Source organism: Corapipo altera, unplaced genomic scaffold (genome assembly GCF_003945725.1).
Source record: "Corapipo altera isolate COAL_440 unplaced genomic scaffold, ASM394572v1 58, whole genome shotgun sequence".
NCBI classification, from domain to species: domain Eukaryota; kingdom Metazoa; phylum Chordata; class Aves; order Passeriformes; family Pipridae; genus Corapipo; species Corapipo altera.
The window spans coordinates 508,219-535,773 of record NW_020884898.1 but is presented as its reverse complement, the minus strand read 5'-3'; the positions used below and the strand labels follow the sequence as shown (position 1 = coordinate 535,773).

The 27,555-nt window shown below is 36.4% G+C and overlaps 1 protein-coding gene across 2 annotated transcripts; it reads right to left on the bottom strand.

The window, feature by feature from the left end:
- Nucleotides 1–26,901, bottom strand: ZPLD1 (zona pellucida like domain containing 1). Of its 2 annotated transcripts, none has more exons than XM_027648724.1 (11): nt 26,850–26,901; nt 20,149–20,262; nt 14,937–15,157; nt 12,448–12,629; nt 11,732–11,804; nt 8,499–8,596; nt 7,797–7,877; nt 6,843–7,014; nt 5,358–5,466; nt 2,379–2,408; nt 1–441 (listed from the first exon to the last, which is right to left on the bottom strand). In XM_027648724.1, the coding sequence occupies exons 1-11, from the start codon at nt 26,884–26,886 to the stop codon at nt 266–268; spliced, it is 1,293 nt and encodes a 430-aa protein (XP_027504525.1). In that variant the 5' UTR covers nt 26,887–26,901; the 3' UTR covers nt 1–265. The 2 variants fall into 2 exon arrangements, with proteins under 2 accessions (XP_027504525.1, XP_027504526.1); XM_027648725.1 differs by lacking the exon at nt 26,850–26,901 and adding an exon at nt 21,754–21,841.
- Nucleotides 26,902–27,555: the final 654 nt, after the last annotated feature.

Below are 27,555 nucleotides of genomic sequence, written 5' to 3'. Positions count from 1 at the left end.
ATGAGCTCTATTGTCAGCACACTCATGGGCATAATGTCATGCAGTCTGATTGCAAACACAATTGAGATTCTCATCATTTTCTAGGCTTCTTACCAATATCACTGCCACTTACCTACACAACACCTAGCAAATCTAAAAATACATAATAACTGGAATAGAAGCTGGATACCACTGGAGTGTTGCCTTAATATTACTTTTTAATGGAATCATATTTCACAGACAAGAAAGGCAACCCCAAAGAAAAAGTGCAAATAAATCATCACTTTCAGTTGAAAACTGGGTTTCGGATGCCACTCAGGACTGAACTGCTGGGCCAATTCCTGTGCAGAAGAGTTAGAGAACATACAAAAAAGAAAATGCTTGATATTCCTAGGACGACAATGCCTGAAATCAGCGCACTGGTGACTGAGTTCATCTGGAAAGGAGGTCCATTTGGATGAGCTGCAATGAGAAGAAAAATGCTGAGGTAAGATCTGGTCATAATCTCTCAGACGTGCCAAATACTTCTGTCTTCCTGTTAGACTACTCTATATACAGTATAATTGCAGTGGAGGGACTAAAACTGTAGCTCAGAATGAGCACCTGTCTACTTGGATAAAGCTTATCTAAGTATATGTTGAAAAGAGTTATTAGTTCTTTAAATATCAATCATGCTGGGGGATAAAGATATATGCCTTCTAAGGCATAATCTCTCATGTGCTAGTGACCAACCTTGACCTGTGCTACTTAAGGCAAGACTCTCATTGTCCAAGAACTATCAAGGCAGAGGCATAAGGATTTGTGGCCTAATCAAGTTAATGAAAGGATTTCTTCCACACTATCATTAACTACATGTCAATTCAAAGCGTATATAAATTCTTAGCAGGTGTATCTCGCACCAGATAGCAGACCTCTCTAAGTTTGTCTCTACACCTTCACAGAGGGCTTCTTAATGTGTTTCTCAATTCTCAGGTAGAAGAGGTAACATATTTACAACTTATTGCAGTTCAACACTCTGTTCACGGACCAATTCTGAGCTACCAAACTACACACATCCAGCCTGTATTGTCTTTTCCAGCAGGAGGGTGAAAAAAGCATTTTAGTAGTAGGTAGCAGCCAAAGTACCAACGTGGGTTTGCCATCGCCAGTGCTGGACAGTGAGGTGAAATGACAACACAGCTTTTGTGTGAGAAACCAGACTGCTCCTCCCAGAAGCAGCCACCTGCCCTCAACACCAGTGATCTCTCCCTCCTCACCAAAGCAGAAAAAAAAATCAGCACTGTTGATCAGGTTTCCCTCCCTTCTCAACACTGTGCTGCCTTCTGTCTGCTACAGTAGTAATCTCACCTCACTCTACCTCTATGCTCTCCTTTGGGACAGCAACAGGCAAAGGAAAGGCTGTTGCTCTGGGATAAAGAGGGCTGCTGCTTTCATTGCATGGAAAGGACAGGTAGCAGCCATTAACACAGCAAACTGTGTGCAGCAAATAAAAAAATCTGCTTTTTATTATTTTAATTATATCCATGAGTAGGAACACACCAGGGAGAAATTAATTACAGGGAGAACTTTGTTTCCTTGACAGGCAAGAAAGGTAGTTGCCTTTATATGTTCTAAGCTGAGAAAAGAAAGGAACAAATAATATTAGAGTTCAGAGGACAGGATAGATTCCTTGTTCTCCTCAGTCCTTTTATGAAGGAGTATGAGGTGGAGTGGCCCAATGTACCATCTGGTTACCCTAACTATCCTTTCTTAGTCATTAGCTACTCCTTGTTACCAGTAGAGAACAGTAACAGAGAGGCTGAAACAAGTCCTCCAAGTGCCCAAAGGAGAAGCACCCTAAAACTTAGAGAGCTAATCTCCCTTGCAGCCTATTTGCTTCACTGCCCTAGTCATCAATTTCTATCCAAGCTTCTCCATAGGTTCTTTGTGTGGTTAAAAGTCGGGAGAACAGGAACTGCAACTCTGATTTTCTAGCTTAGAGCTGTGAACTGAGCTGGACTGCACTATAATAACCATTTTCCTGCTTTACTCCTGTATGGCATGAGCAAATTTTATTGCTAAAGTCTGATTTTGCACCTGGTGGTTATAGTGTTCCCTCACTCGTGACATAGCAGCATATCTTCATTTCAGTTTCATCATAGGATCAGAAGTTTCTACGTTGATGGAGCTGGACACACAAATTAAACTGAGAATTCCAGACTTATCAATTGTTTTCTTTTCAGTATGTTGGTATTGACTCATTTAAATCACACACACACACACACAAAAAAAAAAAAAAAAAAAACAGAAAGAAGGAAAAAAAAAGCCATTGTATAGATATCAATCAAAATCATTCATTTCCTCAGTTCTGTTTCACTCATAACCCTCTTTCATGTTTCTTGGAATTCTGATTAACTTACCGAGCTCTGAATTGTTGGTTGGTGTCTCATCTATATATAAAAAAGACATATGTTATATTTTTAAAATACCTCTGCCTATCTCCTCCCCCCTTGCAACACAAAATACAATAGTCCTCATTTCATTTTAAGAGTACATCAGCTCTGCTTGTCCTATTGACTAGGAGCTTTAAGCATCTCTGTTAGAATACAGACAATAACAATAATTACACAACTTTGCTTCATTTTTAATGTCAGCACAACAATATGAAGCTACTTAATATTCTGTGGAAAAACAAACCAACACCACCTTAATGTAGGAATCTCTTAACTGAAAATGTGGAAAGTCTATTCTGCCCTTCAACAAAAATACAACTCTAAACACAATATTATACACAAGTCCCTTCACTGTTAATCATATTATAAAGTATCTCTATAGGAAAAAAATTACCTGATGTTCGACAAGGAAAAATATATCAGTGACCATAAATTATTACAAAAATGCCCTTTCTGCTTGCTCATTTTTCTCTTGACAGTTATACAGGGGCATTATATCCAGGGAAACATTCGTATTTCGTCTCCAGTTTTTACTTACTTGCCATTGTCCCTTTCAGAATCACATTTCTTGTCAACATTTTTGGGGGGGTTTGCACAATTTGTAAGCATAGTTCACATATACATTTGTTTTGAGCAGCTGTCTCCTAAATTTAACTGAGACATCCATCAAAAGCTACATAATTTCAACTTCACAAGTAGGTACCTGCTTTGCTTCCATACAGAGACTAAAACATTTTCTTTCATGCATGCCTCCTGTAATGACTTATTTTAGATTAACAAAAAACAATAACATTTCTCTGAAAAGAACAAAATGTTAGAAATATGAGTTCAGAGCTACACAGGAGGAGGACCATTACTCATTTGCAGTGGCTCTATTCAGTTCCTACAAAGGCAGCTTCATAAACAGCTCTGTTGCCAGAACAACTGGTGACTGGAGTAATGGGGAGACCTGGCTCACTTGAGAGGCCTCTGAGGGTGACAATATGCACAGGGCCCAGCCCCAGGACAGATGCAGCACCATCCTAAAGGAGGGAAGTGAGGGGCTGCACATCCGTGCCACTGCAGTCCTAATACTGGCAAATGTACTGTGGTGAGTTGGGTGCAGCAGGTTTGATGGGCTCTGTATCTTTGCTAAAGCTGGGCCAGAGTTGGTTTTGAAAATAGTGCAGCATCACACCAGAGTAAGCTAGTACTTCACCCTGGCCCTCCTCATCCAAACCCAGATAGTTTTGTTTAAGTTCCCTCATGATCTTCCCTCTTTTATCTTGTTAACTATAGTATACATGAGCCTCATGTTTTTTATGTGCTTATTTTCCCAATGAGAAGAGACAGTAAAACTAATTCCCTTTCTGCTCCAGAAGGAAAAGTGAGGTGTGAGTCAGATTGAGGGACTTGTCCAATGCCACTCCTGAAATTCATGGCTGAGTTCTAAACTGAATCCCATTTTCTTTTGGAGTACTTAACATTAAACTATCCTTCTGTCACAGTAGCAGAAGGATGCTCCAGAAGCATACTACAAAGATGGATAAATATTTCTAATCTAAAAAGTTTTACCCACATATCTCAAGTAGAAGACACTGAAAAAATTATTTTCCTTTTTCAGCCTTATTGATGTTTTCATTTAAAAAACGTCAACAGTTGTCATGAAATTATAAAATTGTTTATCATTTCTTCGGGACCATAAAACACACATGGACAGACCACTTTGCTTGAAGCAATGCAATATTTAAAGGAAAATGATAAATATATCTTTTTTTTAATTGTAAAAATAGCATTCACAGCATTTGAATCATAAGCTATATTACCTAACAGGGGTTGCTCATATAACAAGCTGTATCTAGTTTCCATTACTTGCCTAAGGCAGCAATACTCTAACATGCATGTTTGTCTGAGCAGATCTGTCATTCATTTCCCATAAGTACTCATGTATGCAACTTTGAAGTTAGTTCTCACTTTTTCTTGACTAATCAGATAGTAGCAACTCAATTGGGACCATGTATAATGCAAAAAAATTAATCATTTTCATTGCAGAGATTTTGCTCATAACAGTGTATTTTTTCCAAAAATGGTCTCTTGTTAGATGATTCCCCATTCTGGAGGGTCAGTTCTCTCTGTATATGTGGGTACAACCACTTTGCATGAAAAGAAGGATTTTATTCCCAAGGGTTTAAATTATTTTTCCTAGATCGGATTCAGTCCTACTCTCATCTCCCTAAGTCCAAGACTGCTGAAATCAGTTGCTTAACTGCAACTACTTGTAAATAGCAGTGATTTCTTAAACTTTTTGAAATACTTTATTTCTATTATTTAGTCAACAGCAGTCACACATTCTGTTCAGAAACTGCAGGTTACAGTTAGAGCATTTAGAGCTGCTTTTTTTCTTTTAAAAACTTTGGCAATAAAAATGGAAACCATGGAATTTCGGCCTCAAATTAAAGCAGTGCCCCCTCTGTTTAAAATTTGCAATGTGTTTGTCCTATTTCTTTCTTATAGATGAAGGTTAGGCATAGCATGTATTAGTTTTAGGCAACACTTAGATAAAAACCCAGAGGGAAGCGGGAAGATACGGTGAATACAAAGTGACAGTGAATATTCATTAACCGTCCAAATTAAATTGCAACACTGAACACAGTACCTTAAATTCCATTATCTACAGTGAAATCTGACCAAAAAAAAAAGTCAACCCAGTGAGTTTGAACTTATTATAATGGCCTTATATGTATAACAGTATCCCACAGTGATTTTACTGGAGTAGGAAGCATGTGAGAGCCATACAAATATTAGCTCAAAATTTCTACTAAAGACCCCAACAGAAGGGAAAAAATACTCAGCAAATTCACAGAGAATTCATCCTTTCTCTGAACCACCGCAAATTTATATTAAATTACTATTTCCCCAGGTTTCTGAAATTCCTGCAGTCCATAGAAAAAGATTGTTCATTCCTACCACTCCTTGTAATGATGGGGCCAGCAGAGATTACAGCATTGCCAGATGTGCTCTGAGGGCTCCAAGTTGTCCTCCCATCAGCATCTCTCTTTTCTCTGTTACTGCAAATCTGAGTGGTCAATCAAAACAGTCACAGATTCAGAGTGGAACAGAATTATGGTCCTTCTGTGCTTCCTGTTTTAATGTAAACTCTTTGATAAGTAATACTACAACTTTATTTCTTAATATGCTTTATATTATTTTGCAATAAAAACACCTGTAATATTTCCTAGAACTGTATCTTATAAATGCCTGGCTTCCCATTGTATTTTGCCTTACTTTGTTTACAAAACTACATCACCGTTGTGCACAAGATCCATCTTATAGTATATTGAATTTTCAGTAGTTAATTTCCCAAAGCTATGTTTACAGTTTCCCCCAACAAATCTGTTTTGCTTGACAATCCCTACTCTAGCAAGATTCTCAAGTGAGAATGTCCACATTTGGAGTTCTGAATAGCAAAGACTCACACTAAAACAATCCTCAGCACTCTCACCTGGAATCTACCTTTAACACCTGTAACTTATCATCTACCTTGAGCATCTTGGGTACTCGAGTATGCTTTGACTAAGAGCATTTCTTTAATGCGAAAGAACATGTTTCTTGTGAAAGAACTTCAAAAACCTCAGAACATAAATTGAATACAAAACGAATTATGTAAAAGCGTAACATAAAAATATAAAATAATGTATAAAATTTCAGGAGTATACTGAACAGGTAGCACTTCAAAATTCTAAATGAGAAGTCATTCAATAGGAAATGCTGCATTCTGAAGATATCACAGAACATTCTGTGTTTATATATTTATTTAAATGTCTCAATTTCCAAAATGTATTTGTTGTTCCTGACACTCGTAAAATCAGACGATTTTGAATTGACATAACTTCATGAACTTCAATGAAACAGTAGTTTCAAAACTATAATGGAGGTGATAATAAACTATATGAGGCATAGGATTTCATCACTATGATGTTCTCATACTTCATCATCACTATGATGAACTCATACAAATTTTCCCTGTCAGTATAACAGCACTTCCTACACCTTTAAGTTTTCTGTAAATTCTATTCTAAGGCATTTCTATTCATCCACTGTGATTATGAATACCTTGCTGCTATTCTAAGAATATCAGCTCTAAAGCTGTCTGGGAGTTGTAACTTTTAAAAATTAAGGACCACAAGGTGAAAAGGTCATTTCTCATGTGTTCAACAATCTATGCTTTGCAGGTCTAGTATTATTTTATTTCCAGATGAGAATATTAATTTCCATATTCTTCATTAGTTGTTTCACATTCCTTCAGACACAAAAAACATTCTTAATTCAGTCCCCTGCAAGTCACCTTCATTCTGTGCCATCCAAACTTCCATGACATTTGCATGCAGAAGAACTCCAGTGCCTATTTTATAGCCAGATAATTAACAACAACTTCTGTCCGCTAAAACTTACTGGCACAAGAAAGGGGCAGTCATCTGCTCTGCACAACTTTGTCACGCAGTGAAGGAAGACCGTTGACATCTTCTGGTTCTTGTGTTTCACAAAGCGAAACACCTCAAAGGAAAACCGGCCCATTTGACTCTTGCCATTTTCAATTATCGTTGTCTGTGGGTCCTTGTCACAGCTGGTTTTTGCAGAGAAGAGTAAAACTAGGATGAGCAACTCTTAGTATTTTGAAGCTTTTAGATAAGAATAACCCAAGCAGCAAGTTCAATGTTTCAGTTCCTTGGAAAAGAACACAGTGCAACATGGGCAGACACAATCTGTTTGTCAGGCTGCACAGTCCTGTGCTGAAACGCATTCCTACAAAAGCACCACACTTTGTTTTGCAACACCACAGCTATAACCAAGGTACCATTTAATTCCAGTGCCCAAAGAAACTTGAGACCTGAAGCAAAAAGCAATCAGGTATGCTAACCAGTATAGACAGGTAACTCCAAATGAAGACAGTATCTCTCCAACAACTGTCACAGATAAAATTTTATCCGAGATACTGCCAAGATTTTTTTTGAAGTTCCAATTCAAATAAATGTTATTACTTGAAGTAGAAGCAGGAGAATCTATTTATATTTAATCATTTCCTTAACTACCTTCCTGGTCTGGAGTCTATGGTGTTTTATATCGCTGTCATTCACCACATTTACCTTTGGTTAAATAAAGGCCTAGTAGAGCTATTTTGGATATATGGTTTTCTACCTCCATAATTCTTACAGCTTTGTATTTGCTTCCATGTTTATGTTCACACACAAGATTAAGTTCTGACATGTTATCTATAAGCCTATCCCTTGGTCCTCCCTGGTAATAATGCTTAAACTTTCCAGGCAGTTTAGGGCACTACTACTGGAGAGATTTGTAATTTTTTTTCTAAGGAAGGACAACAAAATACTGGGTTTACGCAGGACCTACCTTAAAAAAAGATCATATCGAAGATCATCGTTAGGATTACCAGATGGAGTGGTGTAACAGTAGTCCATCAAAACATTCCACCTGCACAGGGAGTAAAGTGATGAGGGGAATTGGCAAGAGAAGAGAGGGGCGGAGAGTGAGCGAGGTAAGTAAAAGACAGACAGGAAAGCATATAAACTGATAATGTAGGCTGTTACATAGACCCTGAATTATTGTATTTAACAGGTCACATACAACTCATTCTGTTTCTTGATACTGCTTAAAATACTAAACAGCACAGCACATCAGTAGAATTGTATAAATCATATTATTTGGTTTTATGCAAGTCAACCACCATACCAACACGCTTGGTACGCCTCCTCTCATAAGCTATGGCCACATAAGACTAGAATTGAAAACAATCCACTTTCAAAAGCTCTGGATTTTCTCACTTGGTCAAACAGAGGCCTTTCCTTAAATATAACCAATATAAGAATTAAAGTATAATACAGGAAAACTTTCATAATGAGAACCTCAGCAAAACATGCATTCACCATCAAGAACCTGATACCCTCTGAGGGAGGGCAGGGATTATTGAACATCAATCATTATTTTGACACATAAAAGAGCTATGAGGAAAGATAGATGCTTCTAAATCAGAAAAATTTGCAATACTAAGAGCTGAATAGCAAGGAAGACAAGAAATAACATTCTTTATGGTACCTTCCATCAAGGTTGGTTGCTCTTACAGCTGCATATATTTTGGTTTTCAAAGGTAAACCTGTACTTGGAATAAGGAGCTGCTGGCTGTATGTTGAATCCTGAAAAACAAACATTGCCTCACTGTAGCAGAAATTCCACTGTAACAATCCACCTGCATCCACAGACTGAACTCTCATCTGATTTTTCTGACCTTTCTATGTAGGATGATCATTCACTTTGTCCTCTGTAAAGGAAGAAAAAGCAGTGCCAGCGTATTTGCCTACAAGTTTGTCTATGAAGATGAAAAACATTTGACAGGTCTCTTTCTATGCAACTATTTGGGAGAATTTGTTTATGATTTAATGAAGTGGTTGGATTAGTGATTAAAGAAAAGGTACCATTCATTGACACTCCAGTAAGTCTCCCAGGGCCTACAGGCAAATACAGCAGCTACTGCGGTTTCCTGAAGGAGGAGCTTAACTGGGTGGTCACAGTGTACCCTTTCCCAGGAAACGTTAAGGCTATGTGAACTAGTGGAGATAGCAATGTCACCAGGTTTTATATATCTTAAGATACAGTCCAGGAGAACAGACACATTTTGTTATACAAAATGTAGTTTCCGTGGAAGCTGGTTTATTGAAGACTACAAGTAACAAATATTTTCATTTAAATTCTAGTATTTCAAAAGAACTGTTTCAAGAAAGCTGTATTCAACATGAAAGCTGGGAATTCCCCATATACTACTACATAGATATAGTTGTTTTATTAGTTTCTTGTTGAAAAGTCTGAACCATTAATGTCACTTTAGCAACAAAGCCATGAAACAGATCTGTGTGACAGGTGTTAAATCAGCATATCAAAATGCACTTACTGGTAACATCACCTATGTCAAATAGGTTGCTAATGCCAATAGCACAGGCATTCAGCATGTTGAGACCTCTTGTGAGGGGTCAAAACACTCAATGTGCATGAAAAAATTTGTTAAAGAGTATTTTGACCAGGTTCCGTGTGGCAAGCAAGACCATGGCAAGCAGTAGTTTACAGCAACAATAAGGTTTAAGTACAAAGCTCAAGTGATTCTTTTCAAAGGTAACAATGCCAAAATTCACAGCATGCCCAATATCCAAACTCTGCAGCACTGGAGGCCATGAGAGGTACACATGCAAGGAAAGACCAGCTCAGATATGCACAGAGCAAGTCCTTGGAGATCCACTCAAGTGAAATCAGATAGGTTTGCCTTCTTTCAAATTAATTTTACATTTCTATAACACATAGCTCTGCCACATTTTGCAACTCATTAAAGAGTGCAAGGCCCTACTATTGCATTACATAGTAGTTCTTTTATTCTTAAAGAGTATTTTTTACTCATTTAGACAGATATTTCCAAGAAGCCATAAAAGCATATAGCCACTTAGGGTCTGTGAGAGCCCATTAAACATTTTGCTGTTAAGCTCTGAGTCTATCATAAGGGTTACTCTTTTCTTTCCTAACAATGACATGTACTAACATCACAAGGTAAATGTAAATAACATCTTGTGAGGGAAGATAGAGTTGAGTTGAGAAGATTAACAGTCAATCTTAAGAAATAACACTACAGCTAAAGTTTGAAAGTATGCCTGCTTGCAGCCTAGAGATGCCTCAGTACACAACCCCTCATCAATATTAAGAGTGGACACAAGTCTTGAGGCCCCTCCCAAAGCCAGAACTTCTAACAGGGACCAAGCGAACCCACAAGACATTAAGTGTCCAAAGAACTGGGCAAAATGCAGGCAATGCACAAGCTGTCCATCTATTTATCCAGCCCTAGGATGTGAAGCATCCACCATTTGAATCTGCCAGCCTTAGCAGTATTATTCATGACAGTGCTACTCACTGGGGTGAGTAATATGACTGAAATCAGAAAGAAACCCCTATTTATGGCCAACTGAAAAGCTAACCAGAGTAGGGAGGATAAAAGCACATCTTGGCATGTGGTATTTGAGGAAAAACTGCTCAGTATGACCACTGCTAACATTTATTTCTCACTGTTTTCTGAATTGGGCCCTAAAGGCAGCAAATACATTGTGGTCAATGATTGACCTGACTGAGAAATTTGCCTACCCTCACTCTGGCCCATCTTTTTGATCACAGGTTTATTTAAAAATGAGAGAAGCATAATCTTCATTTTAACAGATTATAGGTTGTTATTTGGAGCTCTGCACTTTCAAACAAACATAATTTTTTTAAAGCATGCCGTTGAAAAATGTCCTGTTGCAATATTTATAGCTCATTATGTTCAAAGCATAAAGCATTGACTTTTAAATCAGTTGCATGAATTATAACTCAGCAGCATGATGGCATGAATAATAATGCAAAAAAAATCAGATTCATAATTTACAAAAACGATGCTTGATAGATTGAAAAATTGATATTTAAATCAGGTATTTAAAATGTATGAGTAGAAATTTTAATCAACACAAAAATATAATTTCATTGATTAATATTAAGGAGAGGTCTGTGCATTTTTTATGTTTTATAGTCACCAACCATTTTTACATGGTAAAAGCTTTTACAGTAAATGCATATTCAAGTTACATTATCTAAAATATAAGTAAGAAGTGCTGGATGAAAACTGTTGTTATTATTAATAAATCTTAAAATCTTTAAAGTCCACACCATAAGGCAACATATGCAGCGGGCTATAGATTGGGAGCAAATTCAACATCCCTCACTACAATTACAGATGATCAAAACAATCTGACGAGGCTTGAACATAAAAACACCCCAGCCAAAGTGCTACAGTTTATTGCTAAGGGAATACGTCTGGAATAATTTCACAGAATACTACAAAGTACTCTCTGATTAAGTGCAATGTACATATACACATACTCACACATACAAAAATAATAAATTCAAACACAAGCATGCACTTCAGAGTATGATTGTTATTACTAGGACAATTGAGTGGTGACATGGTGTCACACGCTGAAAACCAGAGCTGTAAATAGAGGAGATGTATAAATACAGGAGAAAGAGACTAAGTGACCTCAAAGATGAACCATATAAACACAAGACAGCAGATACATGCAAACAAAAAGGAAAAGGGAATTCAGAAATGAAAGATGCCTGGAAGAAAGGTCTGCTTCATGGGAGGAGTGAGAAGGAAATAGCAAATAATGAAGAGGAGTCTATACTCTGGTCTGCTAATCCAACTTGTACCCACTTAGTGCAGAGATTAATTTAGTTCAAGTCATATTACTGTGCTTTATACTCACATTGTAAAGCAACAAATTCAAAGTGCTGATAAATGTACCATTGTTCTCTCTTACAGAAATAGCAGCTGATGACCTACAAGAAACCAGAAACCAAAAATCATCATGAAGAAAGATACCTTATTTTTGTGTTTGCATACTTCAGTGAGTTTTATCATTAAAAAAACTCAATGAGTCATATCACAAGGAGTTAATTTATGCATTTGGGTTATAAACTTCAGAAACAGGAATTTATAGTGGAAATACTGACAGTCTTAACTATGCAGAAAATAATGGATGCTACTGGAAACACGAATCAGAAAAATAATTAGCAGAGGCAAAGTAACAAAAAATAACCCACTTTTCATAATGTACAATGTTTACTCATGCATATATTTTCTCTTGCATTCTATGTTTACATGCCTACAAACTATTTCATGAAGAACTTTTTTTTTTTGCTGCTTTCATTTTTCATCAGAACATTTGAATTTTAATGGAAGTTTTACATTATCTAAGGGTCTCTTAATAACCACAGCTCTTCATAAACTATGTTTTTTCATATAATGATGCTACAGAATTTTCTTTTTCTTTGTATCACCTCTTCTTTTGGTGCTTTTTCCTTTCCCTTTACTCTTGCACACCTAAAAATTCCTATGTTGACAGTACTGCTATGGCATGCACGTATACATGCTTACACAAACATGGCAATGAAGCACATAGAAATTAAAAAGCACACTTACGAAGCAAGTTGGGTATTGTTAACCAAGTACTCCAGTGGGTAGCTACAACTAAATTTGTACAGAAGCCCAGGCAAATAGCTGATAATTGTTGGTGGGTCTGGCGTATCAATATAGCCCGAAACATTACCTATCTGTATCACTGAGGTATTTCCATAAGCATTGATACCTCGAGCTGAGGATACCTATTGAGGGAGACAGAAGATTACTATTATCTGAAAGTTAACCATGGAACAAAAAATACTTAAGGACAGCAATGCTTTAGCTCATAATTTATCCAGAAATATCTTCAGTAAATCCTTCAAAACTTAATTTGGTTTAATAACATGTTCCCTGTGTTCGACTTTTCACCTCCCTAAAATCACGTGTGTACAGTTCACAAGCTATACCCCTGTTCTTAAAACAGACTTGAGCAACGCTTGAAAAAAATTATGAATCCTGGAAGAGTATTTTTTGGTAGGTACTTTTTCCTGACCATTCCCAATGAATTCACACGACTTACTGGGAAGAACTGAAGGAACTTTGCTATTATTGTTAAAAAATATTACCTTAAAATGAGCTTACATATACAATAGTAAGGCAAATATACAAGCAATTTCATTCACAGAAACAATATTCCCTCACTGTTGAGCTTTGGTTTTGACATATCATAAACAACATACTTTATAAATAGATACAAAATGAATAGTTGAACTTTGTGGCTTTGTTTACATTATACATTTCTAAATTACAAACTATAACCTGTCAGAAATTGCAGAGCTCAAAAGTAACATAAGCTTAATGCCAACACAACCTAAATTCAATCCATGGGCATGTGCTATTTTTGCTCAGGCTCAGAGAATGTGCAGAGCCAGCAATAACATGCAGCTGTCAAGAAAACTGAAGGACACTTTCCTTCTGCTAGCAGCCTGACCCGACTTCGTCTGTAGCTGCTGACTTGAATAGGGGGGTGGTTTGCTGTCTCAGTAGGCACATAATTCAGTAAAGTAAATTAACATGGCACTGGACTTCCACTGTAGCATTTCTTTGGTATAACTGTATTACCAAAACAGATATTTTCAGCAGCTTTAGAAAACATGGTTTCTTAAAAAGGTATTTCATTATGGAAGAATCATCCTGAGGTGCACATGAGTTATAACACTTTGCAGTAAGTAGCACAGGACATTTTTGATTTCTTCATCTACAGAAAATATACCTAAAAGACAGAAGCAGCACTTCACCAGTGGCTTACCTAATGATTTGCTAAATGAAACAAAAATGTAAAAAATCAAATTTTCTAAGATCTGTAGTTTGCCTAAAAATTATAGGCTAGATCACTGATGTAGTATAGACAACTACAGCTCTGTTTAGCTTCCTCATCACCCCACCCCCATAAAATAAAAAGTTGAGTCTGCTGTATCACAGACAAACCCGGGTTTTACTTGAGTTCTGCCTGAGCTGTTGTCTGTCCTTTACTTTTATTGAAAATTAGTTTGAAGGTCTTTACTGTGAAACACTGCCAAGAAATGTACAGGACTGTACTACTCCAGAGTAGGGAAGTAAGAGATGCTCCCTGCTCTTTTATCCTCTTTGTTTGGGGCACAGTATGCCTAAACAGAGAGGATGGGGGGAATTTTTGGTTATATTTTTTACAGCTGCTGCTTTGTCTTTGTATCCTGTGCAGCCTTGTGGGGAACTTCATGGGGAGCTCCAATTATTTGGATTTACCAGACTAGGTTTGTTTTGTTTTGTTTTTTTAAACATCAAGCTCTTATGATTATAATTAAATGGCAAGTTCAGAGAGTTTACAATGTGACCAACTACACAAGAACAGGAAGAAGTTGCTTCCTAGAAAATTATTCTAGTGCAAGTCATGGAAGTGTTACGGTTTTTCAGTGAAAATGGGAAAAGAGAATCTTGAACTTGGCAAACTGTTCTTTTGTTGAAATTTTAAAAGAAAACTCAGCCTAAGGCAAAGGGGTCACAGAGCATATCAAATATTTCAGCCCATTTTTGGCACAATTAGCAACAAAACAGGGGGTTTGTTATAAAAACTGACAGGCATCAAGTGCAAGTATGAATGCCAGATAGAATAAAAGTCTTAAAAATAATATATTTCTACACTTGTTATTTTAAGTTACTCATAGGTATTTTGATACAAAGTTGTCACTGCTTGTTCAACGTGATACACACAAACTGTACAACTCTATTTCTGCAAAGTCTAGGCATGTTCAGCAAGAGTTTTAAAAATCCCTTGGAAAAATCTCATTTTTCCATAAAAAAAAAAATTAAAATTAGACTTTCTAATCAGTGAATAAATGTGTCCCACCACATTTTCTTATTAGTAATCAAGATTATAAATTATCAACTTTCTCCACTTTTCTTTGATGTATGCAATATATTGCTAACTGGGTAACACAAAGTATCTATAAAAGATACAATGCTGTCAAAGACATTCACTGGATCCTATGCATAAATAGCCATGCTACAATTTCACTTGGACTATATCTTACCACTAAAGTGTTTCCACAGGATTCCAAAGTACTCAGATTGATGATGAAAATGACCACTGCTGGAAAGGTGTTGTTATTGATGAAACCCCTGCAGTGGGCATCCCCATGTTTCCCATTCAGTGCCAGATCTGTCTCAGAATAACCAGAGAAAAGAACTGTGCAAAAATTTATCTTCATAGTTATTGTCTGTACTCCACAGAAAACATTGATATCTCGTTCAGCTGCAAGAAAAATACAGGGAAAGACATTGTAAGAAGATTTCAACTAATCACACGTAACTATTGTAGCAGTTAATCTAGCATTGTAATTTCCAGTCAAATAAACTTTTAGACCTCAGTCACAGCAAAATATTGGAATATAAAGGTCAGAATTGCATTATTCTGGAGAACAGATTTGACTCTACAACTTAACTTAAAAAAAAATAAAATTAAAATAGCAATATAGTCTACCGTGCAACAAAACCATTATTCTAAAATTCCCCCACAAATCTTTTAGTAGCATGTTCATGAACTGAAGCATTGCAATAGAGTAAAAAACAGCAAGTGGTTACACATTTGGAGTCTGATTAAACAGCTCCCTTCTGGAAAAGAAATTTCCAGTGATTTTGAGAAATTTGGGAGGTAAAGCTCTGCCTTCCAGTCCCCTCTGGCATAAAGTTGGCTACATTTGTCTAAGGTTGTCTGGAGTCCACTTTGTATGAGATCACAATCTCAGACCGTGCAGACTTTGAAGTACAATCATCAGTTTATCAGAGCAATTTATTACAAACTTTGTCAAGTTGGGATTTTTATTATTGTTGGGTTTCATGGTTTGTTTTTTAAGAACCATCAGCTTTAGCTTTGATGAAAAATCAGTTGGCTCTTGAAAGATGATGATCAATACTACAAAGCCTCTTGCGATCTTTCATTCTGTAGATAATGACAACACAAAAGCAGCAATTGTTAAAATTTATCAATTTTTGAGCAGCAAAAAAAAAGTCTTGGGTGAATTAAACTTTTTATTCAAAAGTTCTGAAGATTGTTGTGTCCTGAAAGGAAAAACAACATGTTAGGATACAGGCAAGAGTTTGGTTTGCTTTAGAGCTATAACATGGCTTTTCTGCAAGGTCTTCTTTACCCATAGATGGTTGGGATGCTGCTCTGGTGTTTTCCTCTAGTGCTTTACAAAAAGACATACTGCACTGTGTTAAACACAGACATTACTCCTTTATGTAACAATTAATTTATTACATCTGCCTGAAAATTAAGTGCTATTAAAAATTGCAGAACAACTTCAGTCAATACTATACCATTAAGACTGCTGGAATGAATTGTTTAACTGCATTGTCACAACAGAGAGGAAATGAAATCTCCATTACAATGAACTAGTTCTTCCCCCATGGTACAGGAGGACAAACAGTTTAATCTAGACAGCTTTAATGGTGGCTTTAAAGCCAAAAGAATCAAGTGCAGGAAATAACTGGGTATAAATTTGTGCAGACAGGTACTGGAGGCAAGACAGAAGTTGAAGTGATTTCGTATGAAATACTCCTGGTTTGTACATGATCATAATCCCACTAATATAACATACAAAGATCAAGAAGCAGCATGCCTTGTTTTCCACTACAGGAGGACCATTATGATCCATTTAATGAGTATACTAAGGTAGAGGGACCAGTACAAAAAGGCAAATGGCAAAGTGTGCATTTATGCTTACTTGGACCAAATACAGAAGCAGTCAGGTTGTAACAAATTGCAGCATTTAACATAAAGTAGTTCAGTTAATTTTATAACTCACTTCAAGCCTTTTAAAAAAGCAGGATATTAACTCCACCAATTAAGTTACCATTACCACTTGCAAAATTATCATTTGACACTATGGGAAATGAGGCCATACAGTACAAACACAATTTTTTGTGTGATACAGGGGGATAAACAACCTTTCCAGACTGAACCTTTTCTGCCATCTACTTCACAAGGAAGCATGGCTGCCAAATTAGTCCATTCTGGAATGGAAATAAATGGAAATAATTTCCATTCTGGAAATAAAACATTTTTTGTTCAGATATTAATCTGAAACCAGGCACAAACAGATCTAATGTCTCTTTAGATGCTAAACACCTAGCTCATTTCTTGTCAATTTGGAAAGGTAAATATTATTCCTAAATATGTTAAAACAAGTCAACTAAAAAAAAAAAAAAAAAAAAGTATTTGTATTCCTGCACTAAAATCTTCTGGTTTTCTGAGTAAGAGAGGAATAGATGGTTTGAAGGTTACGTCACCCACCTGATGAAGCCTTAAATACAATGACCTCTATGTCACAGAGTTTCCATACAAGCAAACCACTTGATTTCTTTCTGACTCAAATCACCCAAGCCACCTACAGCCAACAGTACTCACGGATGTGTCACAAGCAAAACAGAGTAAAGTTCGGGAGGTACATAGATACTACAGAGACCATCTTGAGTTAAGGACAGACACGTGGTGATGAGACAAATCCTGGGAGCTCCACTGCCTCCTTTTGCTGTGGTACCCTTCCACACATTGCCAAGGCTCACCCCAGAGCAGGCAGAAAAAAACTTCAGAGGACAGGAGTTTGCCACAAAACACTATAGATAAAACTCATTCCAGCAGAGGAGTCATGCAAAGGCACTTATAGTTCAAAATCAGCTTCTCTGCATTTGCTTCCTGTTTGATCAAAGCACTGCTTTGATATTGAATTAAAATACATAGTGCATTTTAGTGAAAAAGGTGCAACATTTCTTAGTTTCTGCTAAGTTCTCAATATGTACTTACAACAAGAGCCCTCTGAATCAAAATTGCATTTCCCAGCTAAAGACAGACTGCTATGGTTCCATCTCCCAAAAGCCTTCTAAAAGCTATGCTTTACTGCAATGCAGAAATAAAGTCTTTTTCTCAAGGTAAACTCTCTGAAGGATGTGTTCTTTAGAACCCATCTAGCTTTTGGCATAAGAAGTCACTGAATTTTCAATCTTCCAAATACAGGGATATTTTTAATTCATTCCTGCTGGCTATTGCTTACCTACACTCTAAAACAAACCTGCACAAACAGAAGTCCTGTCTGATTGTCATCCTATTTATGCAGCAGCATTCCTATGCAAGTCACCAAAGCAATGTATGATAAAAGAACAAACAAATGAAAAATGGATGAGCTCCATGGTTCCTTTAGGAAGGCTTAATTTCTCCTCTTTGCTGAAAACAACTTCTGTTCTTAACAACATTCAAAGAAAAAGAGCAGGCAACTTCAAAACCCAATGGCTTCTCCTGTATCTGCACACCTTTCTTGCCCCATGGCTGGAATTCCCGTTCAAGGCGATGAAGATTCCTTGTGAGGAACAAATAAGGAACAGGAAGAAAGTCTACCCATAACCAGATTCTGTGGGTACTATCTCAGCCTGAGGAGACACTCGTTCCAAAACATTCTCCTTTTTGATCTCTCTCTCACCTTTCCCCCTACATTTGGACTCTGAAGGCCCTGAGGCAGCTGCCTCAAAGCCATAGTGTGAGCCAAGATATGGGGAAGCAAGCACAGGAAGAGTGAGGCCCTCTTTCCTGCAAAGATTCTCTCACCCGTCTTCTGAGGTTCTTAAACTCAGAAAAATGAGTTCCAGTAGCCTCTCAGCTCCACTAGCTCCAGCCCATTACATAGCAGGCCCTTCCATATATTGAATATAATATCTTCTAAATTTGGGAACAAATGGGTTTTCTGGTTTTTACTCCCATCTCAAATGCATGACTAATAAACAGAATTATTTTTCTTTCCTAGCTCTCAAAATCAGCACTAAGACTGTTGATTAAAGTCCAACTTTTGAATCTTTACTGCCCGAGATGACAAACAAGAAAAAGTAGGACTCTGCTCTAAGTTCCTATAGGCAGTGAGGAGTCATTAGCATTTCCTCTAAAAAAAAAGTCTATTTACTTGTAACCTAAACAGATTTTCTCCCAAGTCACTGAGATTTGGCAGACATGGAATCTGATATGACCCTTTTTTATGAGGCAGAACTGCAAGAGGCCCCTAAATATCCACAATAAGAGATTAATTCAATTCACAGGTGTTGCATTGCAAATAAATGTTGGCATAGGGTTGGTGCAAAAATGACCAGAGAAAAATTTTAAAAAATGGAAAGAGGAATCTAAATATACCTCTAGCTGTTGTAATCCTCTCAAGAAGCCAGAATAATAACAAAAAATGACCCACAATTATATAAAACAACTTAAAAGGTAGATCTGAGACAGGTGGGCACAATTCACCCACACATCTGAGGCAAGCCTAGAAAAGTTGTTGCTAAGAAGGGAAATATATAACTAGCTTGTGAAATACTCAGTTAAACAACGATTTTCTCAGGAATGGAGACAATATATTTGATCTTCTTTGCATGTCTTATTTCTCTGTTCTTCATATTCATATTGATTAAGTGGAAGAAGGTTAAACCCACTGCTGGTCTTTATGTCAACAAAGCATCTAGCAGTGTGGTGGTAACAAAGGAAAACAAACACACTGTCTGCTTTCTGATGACTGAAGTTTAATAAAAGAGCTGACCCTTCCTGGAAAAAAAAAAAAAAAAAAAAAACCAACACCATCAAAACTACTATTATTCAGCAAGCAGCAACACAAAAGGTATTACAGCATAATACTATACTGAGAGTTCATTACTAAACTATTCAATTCAATTGCTATCTCAGAAAAACAAGATGTGACAGAGACAGCATTCCAGTATTCAGAGCCATTTTATTACTATTATTATTCTGTTCAAAATACAACTTGAAGCAGGAAGGATAAGCAATGTAATAGCGACTAAAAGGATGCTTTAGCTGAATAAATCCTGATACACATGTCACTAAGACTGACATTTCATTTCTATTTCTTATTGTATTAATAGCTCTGAACATCCAATATCCAAAAAATTACTTAATTTCCATTTACTTAGAGGTAAGAGCATACATCATACATAGACATAACCCATTGCTTCACCTGTCCCTAACCAAGCACTTAATGTTGAAGTGAGGCACTAAATTTTGCCCACTGTGTAATTAGAAGAAAGTAAACTGCAATATTAGAGAAGTTCATTGTCACTGAGACAGTCAACACTCACTTAACATGAAGTCCTACCCCCAGGCTTCAGACAGATTTAAAGCTCTGTATTTAAAAATAAGCACTGCTTTGAACTAAGACAATAAAGACACCATTAGAAAAAAGTCTATTAAACACTTACCAGGAAACCTGCTATGGAGGTTAGCATCACAGTTGTATCCATTGAACTGAGCAGTCACTGAAAGCACTTTAATCGTCAGCAGGAGCAGCAACCATACCTGTTCCATTGCAAAACCTAGCAAAACATTAAGTGGTTATTACACACATCTGTTCAGTGCATTATAGATGCTTACTGCAGACATTTAACTGCTCAGGAGGTGATGGTCTCCAACAAAGGAACTGGGGATAAAGCTCACAAACTTATGGGAACGAGGTCACAGACAGCAGGGCCCATTTCTCTACTTCTGAGTTATGTGTAATTTGTATTAACTTCTACAACTTTTAATCATAACTTGTCGCAAAAAGAAGACACTCAAGGATGATATAAAAGAAAAAAGAATCTCTAAAATATATTGACAGATGAGAATTGATTAAATATTTAAACTCCAACAGCTTTTTTGACATTTCTGTGTAAAAATTACCTAAGAAAGACATCTTGGCTAAAATAAAACTATTGTTCTAAGTCCTTGAAAACCATACAGATAAATGGTTTGCTGAGCAATTCTCAGACTCAAAGTCCTAGAATAAAAATTAGCTCATATCTATTTGCCAAACATTCATTCTTTGAAGCACACATGGAATTATATTGAGCTTACATAATGAGCTGCTACAGATACTTGCACCTACTTGAATTGTATCTGGAAATCAGATCAGGAGATCAGAATACATGAATTTCTAGTGTTTTGAGTAATTATTCCTTCTGGGAGGATATCTCCAATACCTGTAGAATTTAGTACAACCAAAAAAAATTTCTGATATATGCTTTTGTCAAAAATATCCCAAAATATTGAGATTTTTGTCCATGAATCCAAGTGCATTGACTTTTATTATAATTATTATTATTATTATTTTATAGGATTTTGTCATTCTAGAGAATACATCTGATCTGCTTACGTAGACCCGACGTGTGGCAATGGTCTCCATTTGCCTTGACAGGAACTGAGCCATTCTAAGAGTTAGGTTTGCTGCCTCTAAGACTGCAGATACAGATATGTTGATCATCACCTTTCTCCAAGTGCATAAAGAACATTTGCAAACTCCAGAGATGAAGCACCCCTAAATGCATCTGTATCTGGCATGGTAAGGGGCTGTCATGCACTGCTGAGAAGAGCTGGCAACTGCACATGGAGAGAACATTTGAGACAAATCCTCACTCTTAACTGAATCTTTCATGGCTACACAGCAGTCTGAGCTAAAGTCTGCTCAATAACAGAAAGGTTTTCACTAGTTTTCAAACCATGTTTACAGAGTACACAAACCTACAATTTAATGCTTTGTGTTGAAAGATAGATCCTTAGAGGACACTCCCAAAGTAATTTGTCAATTAACAGATCAACTACAACTGAGTCAAATTCTTCTAAAAAGTCAAGGGTGTGTCCAAATGTACAGGCACTGATTCCTGTGTAAGTCTGCTTAGAAGCCTATGGAATAAAAATTCAGAATTGAAAACACCATCTTCCTGCTAAGTATGCATGTTTCCTAAGTCAGGTATGACTTTTGCTGTCTATCACATCCAAAAGCAGTTTTCCCACCAAGTTCTGCACAACTTCCTTAAAGTGTGACTTACAGCAAGAATCCAACCTCCTTTTAGTTTCAGGTAGATACGAAACTCTAAGCAAAAGCACTTTTTGACCCTTTACTCTTTTTCCATTAGACTCCTGTGGAGGTTGGCAGAGCTTGAAGCTAATGTTGAAGAAGAACTGTGAAACCATAAGAAAGAAAATAAAATTTCTAACTGGGTTGTTATGAAACCTATGTATTTTCATGATCTTCTCACCCCCTCTATTTCTCTCAGATGGAGAAGAAAAGTAGTGGGTTTTATGTTTGTTTACTATGAAAATTCATATTTTATTTTGAAAAAAACATTTTATACTTCAGAAAATTGGCATTTCTCCATTGTCCCGGAGCCTTTCCTCGACTCGTACAGTGGTTACATCAATAAAGTGGCAATTACTGTTCTTTGTATACGGTCTGGTTTCTTATGTCCATTACAATGGTATATATTAAAGGCAATTTACCAAGATCTAAATCTGACTTCAATTTTCTAACATCCACAGTGGGTTTTTTACTAGCAAAAAAAAGCTATTTGAAAAGAATTTAATGAAAGATGCCACTGACAAAGTTGTAGTTATTATTTTAGATGAAAAGCAGAACTTAACAATGAATTCTAAAATTTTAATTATTAAACATAACTTATGCTGCTGCATTTTGGAGAAAGAAGAGATGATTGCTAAGGAACAAATCTGAATTAAGACATTAAGTATTTATAGCATTATTTCTCTAGCTGTATTCAGAACAATTCAGATTTTAACACAACCAATAATGTCCTACCTGCCTTCTGGCTATTGACTTATCTGTAAATGGATCAACATGCAGATCCACATCACCAGCTCAGCTGAATCCTGCTGATTTTTGTTAAATAAGTTAGGAACAGGCATTATTTTTCATTTCTCAAGAGAACTGCAGGGCTAGAAAGCACCCTGAAAAGCCAACATCACCTGTCTACCCACCCCAGCAAGAATCAAAGCAGCCATTCCTGCTTTTCCAGCCTGGTCTTAAAGGCCTCTGGCAAGTTATTTCTCAACAAAAATTTGTAAATTTCAGTCTCCCAAATGTATAAGGCATCCTAACCAAAAGATTTGTACCATATTCATACTGTTGAACATTTCATCCAATGAAAGAAGCATAAAAGCTGTATCAAAATAGTAACAGGAACATCATAACCTTATTGCCTGCTTATGAGTATGAAATTTAAATTCCATTTACAAAAAAATTAAAGATAATATGCAAGTCCTAGGAATGGGGTGATTTATAATCCAGGAGTCAAATTCATGTGGAAGATATTTGTGCCCTTTTTTCTTCAACTTAGTATGTAATTCTTTAAGCCTTTTTCAAGGAATACTGCTCTTGGTGCTTTCCAAAAATGGGCTTCTTTGATCCAGTAGCAAACATCCTTGGCTATTAAGGAAACTTCCAAGATTGCAAAGATGCCAACACATACAGCAAGGGAAATGTGACCATCTCTATATAAACTCTCAACTGGCAAACCCATATCAGGTTTCACTGATGTGCCAAGAATCAGATTCTGTGCTGCATATCTTTGAAGAGTAAAGAGAGGTCAGAGTTGCGACATGCAGTCGTCAATTTAATTGTTATCACTTTGCAAAGCCCTCATCCCTGCTTTGATGATCTTCACCATGTCAGAAAACCTGCACAGAATTTCCAAGTAAAGATGTTTATGATTTAAACAAGACAGGTTTTAGCAGTCAGTTTGGGAATTTAATTCCACAGAGATGCCATGGTTTGACCTATCTAAATTTCCTCTTCTTTCCTCTCTCATGACCTCATATTCATTTCTCTTTTTTCCCATCCTCTCTAAAAAGCTCTTCAAAAATTTTCCTTTGTCAACAGCATTCACTGATTCAGTCCTACACTTTTATTGAAATTCATTTGTGAGCCAGTTCTGACTTCTGAGTATATTACTTATTTCAAATATTTATCATGTACTTTATGAGAACTTCCTGTAATGCCCTGGTTATTCTTGATTTCTCATTCACAGGGTGTGGCAGTTCTGCAGAATAATATGGTGATCTTTGTGCCTTCTGACTGGATAAGTCTTTCATAAAAACAGTTAATAGCAATAACAAAAACTTCTCAAAGAAAATTGTATATGTGATAAGCACATAATAAAGCTGGTGGAACATTTATAAGTGTTCTTATATATATATCTAGTAACTGCCTAAATGTTGTTTAATGATAACATTAGATGTCTACAAGTAATGGAATAGAAGCATTACTTCTGCTCAAAAAAATAATTTCAAATTATCATTACATAGTTCAACAAGTACTTCTCAGTCATCTCAAGACAAAATAGTTCCTTATCTTTTTGATTTACATTCATCTTGCTGCCACACTTGCTTTTGCATGTGCACTCAAGTTGTGAATAGTTGTGAAGTGCATTAACTGAACCACTGTCAAGTCTTCCAGAACCACTTTGCCCCTAAACACATACTAGATCTTTTGCCACCGCTTAAAAGTGGTCTAGTGAAAAAAAAACCAGAAGAATACCTCTCCACCCCAAGTTCTTCAGTGGAACTTTCTCTTTTAACTTGTACATTCCATTGCAATGAATTATCCAGATCGTTTTCACTATTGCCTCCCACATTATCTCCTTGGATCTTCCCATGCAGATAAAACAGGACTCGGATCTTTACAGTAACTGTTTTGAAGACAGGACTACCAAAAAGTGATAATTGCCTTTTTTCAAAAGGCTTGTTACAGAAAAAAAAGGGCATCTGAGATTTAAGACACATTTAAGACACATTTCAACTATAACATTTCCTTCTGCTTCAAACACAGCATATCTTTTCTTGCAGATTTCTGTGATTTCAGGCTCCATAGTGCCATTCCATTCATTTCTGACACCTAGCAAAACCTGAAAAGCTGAAAAAATAAATATGCACTGACATGCACACACACACACACACATATATACATGACAAATATACACACACAGAGGCACACATATGTATCTTGAAGTTCAGCAGTTTCCCAAACAGAGGAATAAAGCTGATGATGGAGCCAGGCCTGTGAGCAGATTGTATGTTCCCAAAATTACAGTATTTGAGGGCTTACAGCACAGAAATACAACAAGTGTAATAATTTGACACAGATGAGGAAATAATAAAACTAAGAATATCAGAAATCAATGCGCCTCAGAATGTACAAAGAGACCTGATTTTTTTTCCCACCACAAAATAGGAAACTAGCTTTAAATATGTAAATAATTTCTCTCTTATAGCTATTCAGAACACAAAGAGCAGTTGCAGACTACACAAGGAAGACCATGCATTACATGTACACAGGTAGTCAGACATTGAGTTGCCTTCAGCATCAATTATTTGGCCCTAGAATGACCTGTGCTTATTTGCTAGTCATATATTTCCCCTCAATTTTTGATATTTAAAAACAAGAGTCCTGGATTAGCTTCATGCTATACCAGATTTGTAATTAAATGTTGGGTCAAAGCTTGGAGCCTCTCCATAATCAAAATTCTACCAGAACCAAACAGCAGCTTTACCTGAAAATTTCTAAATGATAGCTGAAGTCTCAAAATCTAAATCTCAAATGCTTGTAAATCAAGCAGGTGCCCACAGTGTCCAAGGAAAATGAGACTGGGGAATAAATTTTGCAGTTTTCAAAAACCAATATACAAACCTTTTGCTTTGGTTCTGAGGTTTAAAAAATGCTAGTTTAAATTAAAAGAATTCTGGTTTATTTTCCAGTCTTTTTAGAATAATCTCTTTCACAGAATAAAAAAGCCAAAGGGTCTGAGAAAGCCGTTAATTTTCCACAAAAGAAAGCCAAATCAAAATCATTAGACTTTTATCTGAAAGACTTCAAACTCTGACCAGCACGCTGCATGGGAAACTGATATTCAAGACCATAAAAAATTTATATGGAAGCAATCCATAGTGTGCTTATGAATTGAAATGAAACAATGACTCTAAACTCTGCTGAAAACTTAGATCTCCTTCCAAAAGGCATAGCTCAGTATTTTTTGTGAATCTTATTACTGGTAGTGAGAAATAAATGTGTATGTTGGGTAAATAATAGAAGTCTTCCAGCCATGCAGTGCTCTTGAATCTATAGAATCAGGTGTGCTTAGAGAGATGTGCACTAGGTCCGTCTGGAGCTTCATCTCATACCCTCAGACAGGCAAAACTCCAGCTGAGACTGTTTTTTCACCTGCCTAATGACTAGGGAAATTTAATTGGTGTACCATACTGCCAATAAGCTGTTAAAAAATTACATTTTAATGCTTCAAAATATTCATTAGAAAATTTACACATTGTACCTTAAGTATACATGTCTGTCTGCATTTTTACAACAAATCCTTGGATGCACTGAGGTTTTATTAATCTAGTCTGAAAAGAAACTAAGTTAACTGCATATTTATAATTGAAGAAGAGAAAGAGTGATCAAGTGGAGAATAAGACTATATTTATACAAAGCAGTTAATATCTTCTTTCAAGGAGACAGACTATTAGGGAAATAAAGTTATCAAAGCATATATAAATCTAAACAACCGTTTGTTGAACAAGCCAGAGTTACTAGAGTTAACTCATTCACTTCAGACTGTTGAGGTTATGGAGCAGACTGTTTAGCTGCTATTGTGTGCTAAATATCAGTTATTCTATCTTTTCCTGCATCCACTAGTGAAATACTAACATTGTTCAGATGTGCTGCTTTCCCCTCACACTATTCCATATTATTTTTACAATAGCTATGCTTAGTGATGGAATAGTTGCATTTTACTTTACATATTGCCTGAATATTTGCTTTGCAGTCCCACAAAGGTGACTTCAATAGTGTACATATATCTCTCTTCCAGATAATTATTTTAATGATTCAAGGAAACGTTAGTGTTTTCCAAATCACGCCAATCACACCACACAATAAAGGTTCCAAATTACATACCTGATAGATAAACTAAAAATTTAACTCTCTGTTTGAAATTATGTTCCTAACTCCATGTTTCACAGATACCTCAATAAAGTGTGAAAACACAAATTAGCTTTAAGTTCCACATATAAAAATGCACAGAAGGACACCTCCTGAACCTCCCAGAAAAGAGAGTGATCTCTATTCTGTTCTTCCAACCTGCATCAATTAACCACCTTTCCCACAGGACATTCATGCAGATACGAAGCGCAGTAAGTTGTCAGTGAAAGTAGATCTGAGAGGAAAACAGGTCTGAAGAAAGTGATTTATGGTCAAAGCTTCAGACTTGAATTAAAGAACTTTGAACAAATTATCCTCTCACTTTCACACTCTTCATACTGTCTACTGCATTCAGAAAAACTTTGACATCAGCAAGGGACCTGAGAAAAAAGAAAGGAAATTCTGCATAAGATTTAGAGACTATTGTAGTGAACAATCTGAGAAAAATCATTGTAGCCTAAATGTGGATGTCCTTGACAAAGTAAGACCTCCTTTTCATCATTAACATCCACATAATTTGATTTTTGTTCTCTGCATTTCTTCAATCTCGTGGTTTAGCTGTTAAATTCTTTACGACTTCAATGGATCCAACTGAAGTGCCAAAAATATAAACCAACTGTAAACATTGATAGATTCTCCATTGAGGTCACTGCATTTCTGACTCACATCATAAAACTAACAAAAATCTTTCTGGATTTTCCACTTCTCACTTCAGCTACAAAATACTACAAACAACGTGATTACCAAACAAAAGCCGCCAACTAACCACAAGCTGTGCCGCACTCACACACTAGATAGAGAAGCATCTGTAATGAACACAACTACAATGCTTAAGATGTTGTCTAATTAATCCAATACTAATAAA